Below are 14002 nucleotides of genomic sequence, written 5' to 3' on the forward strand. Positions count from 1 at the left end.
TATATGGTTTTAGGGAAGCCACTGAATTTCCTTCCAGTTGATAGTTTAAAACTGAACCCAGAAAAAGCCTTTTTATTTGAAAAACAGATGGATTGCTAAAGGGGTCACAACACACTTTAATTTTCCTATGAGTAAACAGTAAATTAAATGACAGAGCCTGAACAAAGGCTCATCTGTCTCTTAGTTCTCAGAAAAGTTCGACACCAGGGTCCTGTCCCTGGCCAGCCTCTCAGAGCCTCTGCAGAGCTTACCAGACCACAACTGCACACTGCTTTCAGCCTCCCTGCCACCATGTCTTTTTATCCCTCTTTAATTTTTTTAAGATACTAGCAGGACCCTCTGCCCTGGATATGCATAACTTCCAACATAATCAATATCCCCCACCAGAGGGGTACATTTGTTAGAATCGATGAACCTCCACGGACACATCATCATCACCCAAAGTTCCAAGTTCACCTTACAGTCACTCTTGGTGTTGCACGTTCTGGATTTGGACAAATTTGTAATGACATGTATCCAGCATTACAATATTATACGGAGTAGCTTCACTGCCCTAAGGTCCTTTTTTATGTTTATGTTTTTCTATTGTAAGAGTAATACATGTTTTACACACACACACACACACACACACACACACTTCCAAAAATAAATAAAAATAAATAAAAGTAATACATGCTAATGGTACGAAATTTGTACCATACAGAAAAATAAGATGAATCAAGTAAAGTTAAATTTTTTCCTACCACTAAAAATTATACACACACACACACACACACACACACACACAAATATGAAAGGCAACCTTTCATATTTGGAAAAACACTGTATGTAGTTCTTTATACAGTTTTACATCAACAGGATTTATTCGTCCTTTATTTGACAGACTTTAGGACATGTAGAGCATTCAACACCTCTCCTTGTCTTTTTTCCGAATACTGAAAGTAAACTAACTGGTTGTGCAAATTAACTACCTACAAATAGACAAAAGCCTTGTGCTTTTTGGGTCTCAGTTGAGAAGAAAGGAACAAAATAGAGAACTTAAACTTGGAAATGGGCAATCGTCTTTTGTTTGTTTGCTAGTTTAATGAAAGCTGCAGTCTCTTAGCATAATGGAAACACCACTTGGTACCACCTTAAGGGTGTCTCTGGGGCGGAGGCAGACTATGTGTGTGCGTGCGTGCATTTGTGCACGCATGTGTGTCTGTGTGTGTGTTACATCTTATAATTCTAAGAATCTAAGGAAGCTCCACAGTGTTTGTTCCACATTGTTTTATAGCACTTGTGCAATAAGCCCTCACCCATCCATGGTGAAACAGGCTATTAGCGTGTTTGTTGTGGAAGGCTTCCATTTGCCATGGAACCACAGACCTCAGTTACTTGAGTTTCATATTGTTTTGCAACTCCTGTGTTGTTCCATGGGTTGTGTGTCAATAGGTGACATTTTTGTCTATGACACAAGGAATAGGATGGCTGGGATGACATGCATTCTGCAAAGGGAATGGCCAATTCCAGAAAGTCCATTTGTTTGGGGGAAGATGAGTCTGTGAGAGACAATTCAATAGAAGTCCAACTCATCTCCAAGATGTAGTGACCGGTAATGGTTACCCCAAGGCACAGTTCATGTAACAAACACCTCTCCATTTGTGTCTAGTTAACCACTGGAATAAATTACCAAAGTTTTGACACTTGTCAGGTATAGGTTTTAGTAAAGCAAGCAACAATAAAAACAATTTTTATATCCTTAGAAATCAGAAAAACTACCTAAAATCTCTCACATAATAAAATGAATAATTACTGTCTGTTGAACACACTTGGAAAATATGGAGAGACAAAAAGGAAATAAAAGTCATTCATGATCTTGCATCCAGGTAGCCAAAAACACTTCCTGAGTATTGGGAAATTATAATTCTCTTAGTTGACTCAATCTTGATATTGGCTAATGGCTACCTTCCTATATTTACCTAGACAAACCCAATACTGAGAGAGACTGATAAAAAGAGCAATGGGGGAGGGTATAGATCAGTGGTAGAGCACATGCTTAGCATGCACGAGGTCCTGGGTTCAATCCTCAGTACCTATATTAAAATAAGTAAGTAAATAAACCTAATTATCTGTCCCCATACCCCCAAAAAGAGCAAAATGAAAATACTTTGCTGATTCACTCCTTGGGCAATTGTGAATAAAATCCATGAAAACAACATGTGAGAGTTAAACATAGAATCACTATGCCATTTTCATACTGAGGTACTAGCCTGCTGATTTTTCAGAATTAGATGTCTTAATTATAATTTTCATATTATAAGTTCTTACATATAATTTCAGATCTGTAAAAAAAGTTAATTGTGTATTTTGTAGTAAAAGAAAAAATGGAAATTAATTATCTCAAGAGAATAGAGTTTTAATTTATGAACCAGAGTTTTGTTTACAATTGCACTGTGGATGGAGAAACACTTATTAGGATCATTTGTAGAATATTTAATTCCAGTGTTTGATAGACAATAACTATTAGTTTGGTTTATGCAACAAACTCCATCAACTCATTAATGTTCACTGATAATGAAAAAATAAAATATACCTATTTTATTACTACCATTATCAACCTGATGAGTTGTTTACATAAATGATAATTGTGATCTTCATTAAAGACTATTACATGAAATGTTATTTGTATTGAGTTGAATGATGAATTTTGCATTCTAACTTTTACTCAAAAATAATTATCAAGTATTACATTATTTATGGGACCTTCATACATATCTAGTGGGAGGGTAAATTGGTATAGTCACTTTGGAAAACTATTTGGCAGAATCAGTTAAAGCTGAACATCTACATACCCTATGACCCAACAGTGACAATTCTAGGTAAACTCTCAAGAGAAGATGTGCAATTTTGTGCACAAAAAGACATGTACAAGAATGTTCATAGTATTTTTATTTGTAACAGTCCAAAACTAGGGATAGCCAAATGTTTACTACCACTAGAATTAATAATCACACACACACACACATATACACATACACTGGAATACTCTTAACAGTGGTCAGAAATCTTTTTCTATACTATGTTAGGCTTTGGAAATCATTTGGTCTCTAACACAACTGCATAACTCTACCAATGTAGTGTGAAAACAGCCTTAGACATTTTATAAATGAATGGGCATGGTTACAGTCTAGTAAAACTTAACAAAAACAGGTGACAGGCCAGTTTTAGTCCATTGGTTGTTATTTGCTAACTTTTAATCTACAGCAAAAGAAACAAAAAAACCCCACATTGAACTACAGCTGTGTACAACAGCATGGATGAATCTTACAGACAATGTTGAGTTAAAGAAGGCAGACTGAAAAGGAAGATACTCTTTGATTCCATTTATAAAAATTTCAACTAACTTATTTTTTTTTTTATGGGGGAGGTAATTAGGTTTACTCATTAACTCCTTTTTTTTTAGAGGAGGTACTGGGGATTGAACTCAGGACCTTGTTGATGCCAAGCATATGCTCTACTACTTGAGCTATACCCTTCCCCATCATTTATAAAAATTTCAAAGTTAGGAAATGATGATAGAAGTCAGTGAGTCAGTATGGATCTTTGGGAGGTGATGTTTGGGAGGAGGTATGAGAGAATTTGTATTTTCTGTGTGGTTTTACATGGCTGTGTTAACTTTGTAAAAATTAATGAGGTCTACACTTCAAAATTGGATATTTATCAGAATTCAAGCTATGTTTCAATAAAAAAGTAAGAAAAACATTTTCTATCTAAATAAATCAATAGCTAAATGAATAGCAGAAGAATTAGAATTGCCAATAAATATGCAAACAACAATTTTAATTATTGAGGGATACCAGGCTATTGATAAATATAATCTTGGACATAAGTACACATATTAGTTCGTATTTACTAATGTTAAATAAATACACTAATTAAAAACTTGCTCTTTTAGAGATGCTAACATTTGAAACTGATCTTCCAACAAGCCTTCCCTATAAGAAAGTAAAAAGACATGCATAGTCACACTGTTTCTTTTCTTTGAGCAGTACAATTGCTACAGGGGAAAAATCCTTTATTTATTGTAAGGGTCCCAAAATTTTCACACCTCTGTGTGGTTACACATTTAACACCTGACCCTGAACTTATAGAGTCCAGGCAGGTGGACTATGTTGGGAGAAATTACTGTTTCCTTCTCTTACTTGACTCTCATAGCTGTTTTCAACCTTAAACTCCTATGAAAGCAACATCTGAAAAAACTAAGTTCCTTCAAGTACTGAGAGATTTGCTTAAGACTCTGATGACCAAGTTCCAAATATCTGCTAAGTTATCCACAACATGATCACAATCATTCATACACCATTGCCAGAAACATCTTGGCATTTCATTATTAACCATCTTATAAACACGATCCATGAAAGAAGAGAGAGTTCCTGATACAAAAGGTGAAACAGCAGACAGAATAAGGTAACTTTCACACTGACTGCCTGGTGGAATTAATTATTAACAAGTTCATTCTATACAGAATGTATTAATTTAGGAATACAATGTTAAACTTTTCCTTAGAAATATGGAAAATGTATTTTTGAATTCAATATCTACTTCCAAAATGTTCAACTATTTTTCCAAATATTTAGTTTTCTAAAAGAAGACAAAATATTAAAATGCATTGTATTGACATTGCAATATAATTTTAGAAAGAAACTTGGAATAGAAATTCTTCATAAGTTTACCATATATACTGCAAAAACTCTCAGATTTGTAGTTTATGATGATCACTGAATGACAAAGATACCGATGTTCCCTGATCTTATGGAATTCTAATAAGCATTTCTGGCATTATTTTATTATATTTAAGAATGGGAAGGCCTCTTTCAGAAATGATATTTTCCACTATGCCACATAGAACTAGTATCCTCAGAGTCCAGAATTCATAGATTTCATAATTTTAACTGCCTCATGAAGTTACAAGTCACACAAAATTTTAAATGTTGACTGTAAACCAAAGATATTAAACTCGTATGTGGTTGACTACCTAAAAGGAGGCAAGAGCAAATTCTTTGCATTTGCTTATTGTTATATATAACATATTTCTAGATTTGCCTTTAAGATTTCTGCAGTAAAATAAATCAGTAGTTTTGATAGTGTCCAAGCTAGCATCCCAAAATCTGAACACTTTCATCAATTTGTCGGATATGAAAGTTTTGAGCTTATGGAAACTGAGATTTCTCTACCACCAGTTAGCTCTCTTTTTGAAATGGATCTCCTGGCAGGTTAATAAAATATCTTTTGGCACTTAGATATGACAAAGAAATGTTATAGTTCAAAGAGAGCAATTGATCTAATGGGAGCAAATGTTTATTTTACCTAAAATTATCTTTCTGTGTATCTTTTATAATATATATTACTTTGTTTCATTCTTTGAAAATTTCTATATCCTGTGAATGTTTATAATCTATACACACTGGAAAACACTGTATACTTATAGCTGGCAAGGCAGGTGGTTTGAGATTGACAGGTTGGGACTTCTTAGCCATCATGAATAATTTGTCTGTTAAAAAGATATAAATTTACAATGACATACAATTATAATCTGTATTCCTTCCAATACAAAGTCCAACATTGCTTTTGGGTCCATACAGAAATGACATAGTGTCTGGAACATTATTAAAAAAATACGATTTGACGTATACAAGGATTCCTAGAGGGACTCACCCTGAGGGCAAAAAGCCTTTGAAGGAAATTTGTGCGAGGGGAAAGGGAACAGAGAAGGAGTAGCTGGGGAGGAAGAGGCAGGGGTGGGCCCAGCTCAGGAGACACTGGTACTGTCAGAACTCAAGTGGCTCAGCAGCGTTGGTCTCCCTGCCAACTGGGAGGCTGGGTGGAGGCACCTCCTTTTAGGCCAAGACAAGTCAGAAAAGAGCCTTCTGGAGGCACCATGGGTCAGAGAAGGTTGGGGATGAATACATAACCTTACACTTTTCTTGTATCTTCATTATGAATATTTTTGGTGCTCCTTTGGAGTTTTAAGCCAAGGCTAGGTGCCAGGGCTACAAAGAGAAATAAGATGGGGACCTGCTCCCTTGGAATATGCAGGCTAGATGGAGAAATGGAGGGATAATTCAATATTTACAGTGTAAGTGAGAGGGGCTTGTGCATTAGGGTCAAGGAAGACAGCCCCCTGACTGCTGGAAGAGGAGGCAGTTAAGGAGCAAATGGAAAGGGAAGGGTGTTCGTGAACAGGGAGCAGTTACTTTTCTGAAATGTGTGTTTGGAACACACAGTTTGTGTTCGATGTGTTTTTTAATGAATGGGGATTAGTATTTTAGTTCACAAATTCCTTAGAACTGCTTTAAATAATACCCTTAACCCCTCTCTAGTCAGTTCTTTCTTATTTCCTTCATTAATTTCAAACCTTTACCTTCCTCTTTCTGCTCACCTCCACTACTCCCCTCTTCACTCTCATCAGAATATCATGCTTTCTTCTTAAAAAGAAGGGCCACAATTAGATGTTAAGTCCTCTCAGTTCCCCTGAGATGTGGATCACCCTGACAGATGTGTCTCCATCCTTCCTCTTCCTCATCCACCCTCACTACCTTCTCTCAGTCACAGTGGGAGGCGGGTTTTAGGGTCACAGTTACTCCCTTTCTCTTTAGAAATACTCAACCACTTCCTCTTCTCGCTCTTTCCTCTCTGCATCAGACATTCTGCCATCTTTTCCATCTTAAGAACTCCTTCCAGGCACTGCCTTCCTTTCTCAGACAAATTTCTTGAGACAGTAGTGCCCCTCCTTGGTTCTCTTTATTTGGCTCCTTGCTGCCCTCCCCACTTCGCCCTTCCACTAGTTATGCTCTTGGTGATATTACCCTCAGGTTGTTAAGTCCAATGGACACTCGATCTCATTGAACCACTGTGATATTTCACATTTTTATCATGACCTTCCTTTGAAAGTCTTTTCTCTTGACCAAGATGACAGCACTCGCTTTTGTTTTCCTTGTTTCTCTGTTCACTCATTCTTAAACTCCTATCTATATAAGCTTCTTTAGACTCCTCTTGATCCTGTGCATCCCTTTAGGGTGATGCTCCCAAGTGTTCTAAGATGCATCTCCATCTCACTCCCCACCTTCCCAAGGGTGACGACATTGTTGATATGTTGTCACTACTACCTACCAGCAAATCGCTCTTCTGAGCTCCATACCCCCTACTGCAGCTAAGAAGTCCTTGTGTATCTCGATTTATGATGCCCAATTTTAACTTAGCATTTCCACCAACTGCAAATCTGATTCTCTAATACAATCCACTAGGGGGAGGTGGGGGAAACAGCGTCTCTATCTGTTCTTTATCTATTTAACTCCGTTTCCTACACTCACGCCACTGCGAAGTGCCATCACTTTCTTTCAAAGTCTGCTGAATCTTGTACCTTTTCTCCTCCTTGACAGTGTCTCAGTTCAGGCATGACTCATCATTTCTTACTCATTATTGCTGTGGTTTCTTAAACTGGTCTCTTTCTTCAGTCATGTCCTGCTCCAGTGTGTTCTTTATTCTGGCCAGGAGATCCCTCAAAAACTTGATTCTCACATTGTAGTTCCTCTGCTTAAACATCCTGAAATGGTCTTTGTCCTGTTATAAGGCCCTTTATAATCTGCCCCACCTTCCTCTCCACACTGATTATCTTACCTCTTATTCTGTTCTCCAGGCATAATGACTTACAGTTTCTCCAATTGAGCACATTAAGCTTCCTGTGCCTGCTGCTCCAGTGACCTAGAAATGCCAACGCCTTTCCTACCAGGCTGCCCCTTTCCAACCTCACAGAGCTGTGAGCCGCTTCTCTTTGACACTCGGCTCCTTATTACCACTCTCACAGGCTCATCCTGACACAACTCCACCCTTCGCCTTCCCAGAAGACCCTGGCCCATGGTTTCTCATGCTATGTTGTCACTGTGTTGTTGTCCATGCCCCACTGGATTGGAGGCTTCTTGAGGGCAGGTACCAGAACTTCAACATCTTTGCATCCCTACCCTGGCTTCTTATGTGTTAATTTATTGATGCATAAACCGTATTTAGGGCATCTTAGCAGGCAACATCTCTTCACTGAACACCTCATTTTATAACACCAGGACAACCCCTGGGCTGGAAGGGACATACGTTTTTATTGCCACTTTGCAGGAAAAAAAAAAAAACTATAATCTGAAGTCTAAGAGATGAAGCAACTTCTGAAAAGTGCACAGTTAATTTTTCAGAGGTCAGACTAGAAAGTAAGTCTCTCCAAGCTCATGCTGAATGTTAATAAATATTGATTTTATGGTATTCTATTGCTCTGAAAACTGGCAATCTCTTTAATGATTTATAACAAGTTTTAACCAGAAACCTGACAATAGGAACACCCTTCTCTAAGCCATGGCAGGTAAGAAATTGCGTGCTTTACATTCCAATCAGCAGGAAAGGAATCACATTCAAAACAAAAGCAGAGCCACTCAAAAATTCAAATTGTAAAATTAAACCTTGATAGAGAAGTTGGAGAAATTGAGGCAACAAAAACTGTAAATTACAAATTAAGGCCAAAAACAACCTCACTCTTAAAACAAGAGAAAGAAGAGTCACCAAGCTTTGCTGAGAACTCTTCTTTGAAAGTTTCTTTTCCCAGGATTTAGCATTTCCCAGACTGAGGTTAGCAAATGAATCTAGAAGTGAATCAACATTGATCATTTTATGTCATTTCTTTAAATAATCTTAGCTCTTTGTACCTAAGCGTTTCATTAAACTTTGAAAAGTAAAACCGTTTTAGTAACTGGCCGCACTTCATACACTAATTGCGCAATGAGAGATAATTTCTCTTCTAATTCCTTTCCCCTTTGGTATCAGTTCATTGCACCTAATTAAGGTACACATCTTGCTCTACAGTTATATACCCTTTGATATAGTTATATAAACTTTGAGGTCTATTTGAACTTGAGAGAAATCTTATGGCTAAATTAAAAAAAAAAAAAAAGGGAGAAGACAGGAAATAGCAGTTTTGAACTCCCTAAAGGTGAAGGAAAGAAAAAAGCAACATTTATTACAATTTGGTGCTTAACAGGCTCTACATTTGCCCCCTCTGACAGAATTTTAAGAAATAAATACTTAATACTCACTGCAGTCAGCTCTGTGGTACGTCTTTATTTACCTTCACATCCAACACGAACTACTATTTCCCTGAATGTAGACAGGACTGCCCACTGGACCCATACATGACAACAGTTTGCTCCCACATTAAAACTGCTTTGAATTCAGTGCTTCAGAGTAACTCCAAGTGAATTTTACACTTATGTCTCATTTGATGTAATAAGCCAGAAGCCCGAGTTTGGGGAGGATGGCTTGTTCATAGAAGTCGTGAGGTAAACAATGCAAAGCATAACGATTGTGTTTTTCAGAATTATCTGGAGACACACTAGTGGGACAGAAGAAAACTGCACGTGGTGTGGCTGGCTACTGATCCGCTTCCCTATTCCATCTCAAATGTGCTGGAACCAGTGCATAGCTGGGATCCAGGCAGGTGCCCCAAACCTGGAGTGAGTGGAGGATGCCTCGGGGACATCAGAGGGGGTGCAGCTAGAACTTGACACCTTAAAGCTGTGACTGTCCCAGGTTGACCTCCATCAGGGATCTCAATATTGGGGTGGCATAAAGATCAGAGGTGAAGTTTTGGAAATGCAGACCATATTTATTTGGCTTTCTTATTTGAAAATTTTGATTTATTTATAAACATGTTGTAACATTATCTGCAAAAATACAAACCACATTCATGACTGGCAACACTTAGAAAACTTGAGTCCCTTTAAATAGCAGAGACTCCTTATCCTTTACTGTTGGAGATACAAAGTTTTCTCAAGAAACGCTTTGAGAAGTCATAAAGGCATGATCACAGGTTCTTCTCCAAAGAAGCAACAAACGAATTAAGACCTCAGACAGTGGTGAAGTGGCACTTTGTGGTTGCTGTTGTGTTAAATAGATGCCCTTTCCCGATTACATACAAGATGTGGTCTCAGTTTTAGTGAGTTACACGTTTACACCTTGAATTTCCCTAGCTTCTTTAAAGGGAAGAATTCATCAACTTCACTTCCTTTTTCATTATCTTGCACAGGATTGCTGTGCAATGACAGACCTTGGCCTCCAGGTGAACACGTGCTAATGGCGGGTTGATCCATCTGTACTGGTATTCATAATAGTTTTATTTTGGTATAGTGAAAATTAAATGACTTAATTGATAAATAGATCTGATGTGGTAATGAGATGGTTTCCCAAGTCCAAAGCTGGGACACGTGGCTGGACAAAGGAATCATTTCTGTTTCCGTCTCTGCCCCAACTCAATCTAGTTTGCATCCTGCACTATTAGCATTTTGAGGCATTTTCATGGATAAGGAAAAGGAATACTGGATATTTGAAATGGATTTATGGATGCTATGCTATATTCACTGTTCAAGTGCTTCCAGTAATAATGTTCATTTTCCAGTGGATTTGTTACTTTACAGCCACCATCTTAATTAAAATAAAACATATATGAACACAGCAACAGAGAGATTTAAAACACTAATTCAAGAAAATAGGAAAGATCAGAAAACTAGGAAAATATGGTGTTTGTGTTTTTTTGTTTGTTTGGTTGGTTTTAGGTCATGAGCAACCTATGATTATTTACTATCTGATTATCTTGAATTACAAATTACCAAGATATTCCCCTGCTTCTATTTATCTTGCTGCCTGCTTTTGAGTCATCTTACCAATAACCTAGGTTGCCAACATATAAGTAGCCAGAGAAAATGGAAGAAGCTAAAATGAATCCTTTTTTTATTTGTGAGTACGGCTCAAAGTTGGAATAGATGAAGGTGAAATTTTAGTGAAAGTCAAATTTAAGGGTTATTTTTATTTATTCACACTACTGTTTTGTTCTATCACTATAATTACATAATGAAAAGCTCACTGAATGTAGTTTAGTGGCTTAAATAAGACATAAGCATTAGCTTTAAAATTTTACAGTTTAGAAACATTCATATCATGATTTGGACCATTTCTCACTTTGAGGTTAAGTGCATATTATATTCTCTGTACCAGTTTTCTAACCTATACAATGAGGAAAATAACATCAACTTCATTTCTTAACAGAAAATGATATTTTAAAGAGTTTGTTATAGGCACTGATGATATATTATCTTACAAGAACAAAGGATTATTCTTTATAATGCTGCAATTTTATTATGAATCCAGTGTGGGTAACTGTAGTGCTGACTTCAGTTTAGTTCAAATGTGTATTTCTCCCAGGCACTGTAAGTGAGGACTTTGTGCTGTGATGTAAATATTTAGTTTACCTGCCTAGCTTATCGTCTCTAGTTTAGGAATTACAACATGAGTCTTCTTACTTTTTCATCACAGTTGCCTGAACACAGGGAACTCAATTCTATTTTATGCTAAATAATCCAAGAAAATTTTTGAAAGACTCAGAAGCATGGTTCCTGACTTAGTGACAGTTTTTAAAATCAAGACCTTTTTTCATCATCAAGTGTTCCGCATGAAAATGTGTTATAGTTGTCTATAAATATGTAAAAGAGCTCATTAACTTCTGCAATATGGAACAAGAGACAGCAGGCAACAGAACAATAGTAAGTCCACATGACATCAACATGCTTAATAGATTAAAAATGAGAAGTCTTCTTACCTAGCATGCAAACACATTTGACATTCTGATCAGGGTTTTCAAACAAGATTTCGCCACACCTCTGCAAGAGAAAGGAAGCCATAGTTATTTTAAGATTTCATATCAGGATTCCCAAGGAGACATGTCCATGCAACCTGACATCACCATGACATTATTCTACTCTTCATGTTTTTGTCTGTTACCGAGTCTAGGGACTTATGTCATGAGCAGAGACTTTCCTAGTAGTAAAATATTTGACAGACAAATTGGGGATAGACTGTTTTGCATGCCTCATGTCTGGTGAAGAGCTGATTCTGTGGCTTCTGTCAGAAGTCATGGCCAGAGACGCACTAGCATCTAACGGTTTCAACTTCAAAGGAGGATATGCAGTCTACTAGATCTAATAATCTGAGGTTAATCACTCTCAAAATTGGTTCTTCAGGACCAAAATTACTCTAAACTACCTACTCTGCAATCGAGCAGATATTTTCAAGCACAAACCTAAGTGGCCTCCACTTAACTCTCTGAACTTGGGGACTCTGAACAAATAAGGAAATGATAAAGAAGTGGTATTCATAATGCTTTTCCAGAACCACTGACTCATGGAAATATCAACTTTCTTATCTACATTTTTGCTTTAACTTGCTTGTTAAAATTTTTGTGCAGGGCAAACTCCAGAGATACAATCAGTTATTTAAGAATAGACCACATTTATGCATGTGATTGACAAATGGCTACTATGTGAACAAACAAATACTCTTTGATCCAGCCAGCTCTCTGTCTCACAGTTTAACAGCCTCTGTGATGTACACTGAAAAATATGTGATGAAGACCTACCACCTGTTTGCTTACAATTTCAGAGAAGAGCTCAAGCAAAAATCAGAAAAGAGGGGATGACAAGGAGAGTTACAGACTATAGCTGCTACTTCAGGGGCTAGCAGCCTACTGAGTGTTTAACTTTTCATTTGTGTGCTTACCAGATGTGACATCTCCCTTCTACTGCACAGCTTGGTAAAGAGAATAAATATCATCAAGTAAAAAACCAATAAGAAAATAACAAATAATCCAATGGAAAAAGGGATAAAGGATATAAATAGGCAATTCATGGAAGAGGAAATCTGAATGGTCAATAAACAGAGAGAATATATTCAACCATACTAATGATCAGGGACTAGAAATTAGAGGTAAAATGTGGCCTATTTTAAACTCACTGACATGGCAAAACTTAGAAATCTGGCAATAACAACGCTTATAAACAATGTAGAGAAATGGATATCCTTTTCTAAATTGGTAACTAGACAAGCTTTAATGTTCAGCTACAAAATAGATAAATAATATGTTATTCATACATTGGAATACTATATGGCAGTTAACATGAATGAATTAGAGCTACACATAGTGTAACAATATATTATATGTATATAATATGCATATATAATTATGTAATATTCACATTATATAATATTCAAATCATATAAAATATATATAATGTTTAAATCATGTAAAAGTATGATGTTAAGCAGAAAAAAATATTCCTTATGAAGTTGAAAATATCTAAAAAATAGCACATACTGTTTTGGGGTATATTAATTTACATAAAAAGCATGAAAGCAGGCAATGAATAATAAATATCAAATTCAGGGTAGTGGAAAGGTATATGGAATAATGAAATGTTGGAGGGATTGTCATCTTTTTCTATAATGATTTGCTCCTTAAATTATTCTCTGATCTGTTTTCTATGCTTGAATATTTCATAAGAAAGAACTGCCCCCCTTTGCAACACTCTGAACATAAAAATTACCTTTCACATACTGCTTCTCTGCACCCATCTCCCGGGGGCTTATGGAAGCCATTTAGTAGTACCAGGCTGGACTTGTTTTCACCATTTAATTTCCTGTCTATAGGAAGACCGAGGACATGCTACATTTGTCCATTTTCCTCTTTCTTTCACTGTTCACAACATGGTTAATTCCACCCCCATCAATCTTTATTGTACCTACACTTAATTTATTATAAGACAAAGTAATTTCTGGGAGAAACAATTCCCAGATGAGAGAATCTGCATTCCTTACACCTAAAGAAACCCTGTGGTACGCAGAGGCACAGGCTGAGAGGGGAAAGGATGACTTATTTATACTCAAATTAACCCATGATGACCTACATCGTGCACAGAGATGGACAACTGGCTCAGAACCACAAAAAGGAAGCCAGCTGCTGGCTTTTTTTGACTCCCTTTGGCAAGTCAAAAAAGTGAACTGTAGAGGAGGAAGTTTGGACACACCCAAAGGTTGCAAGAGGGCACTGAATACTAACTGGAGAATACATATCATGAACTATTCCCGGCTACTCTGCTGA

General features: G+C 36.9%; 1 protein-coding gene across 3 annotated transcripts in view; it reads right to left on the reverse strand.

The window, feature by feature from the left end:
* Positions 1–14002, reverse strand: part of PDE7B (phosphodiesterase 7B) — a 290370-nt gene that overhangs the window by 189495 nt on the left and 86873 nt on the right. For 2 of the 3 annotated variants that reach the window (XM_045524587.2, XM_045524588.2), the window contains one exon: positions 11669–11729. In XM_045524587.2, coding sequence (XP_045380543.2) covers positions 11669–11729 — 61 coding nt within the window. Of the gene's footprint in view, positions 1–11668; positions 11751–14002 lie in introns of those variants that run through there. The other variant, XM_010965616.3, reaches the window with a different exon arrangement.

Source organism: Camelus bactrianus, chromosome 8 (genome assembly GCF_048773025.1).
Source record: "Camelus bactrianus isolate YW-2024 breed Bactrian camel chromosome 8, ASM4877302v1, whole genome shotgun sequence".
NCBI lineage: Eukaryota > Metazoa > Chordata > Mammalia > Artiodactyla > Camelidae > Camelus > Camelus bactrianus.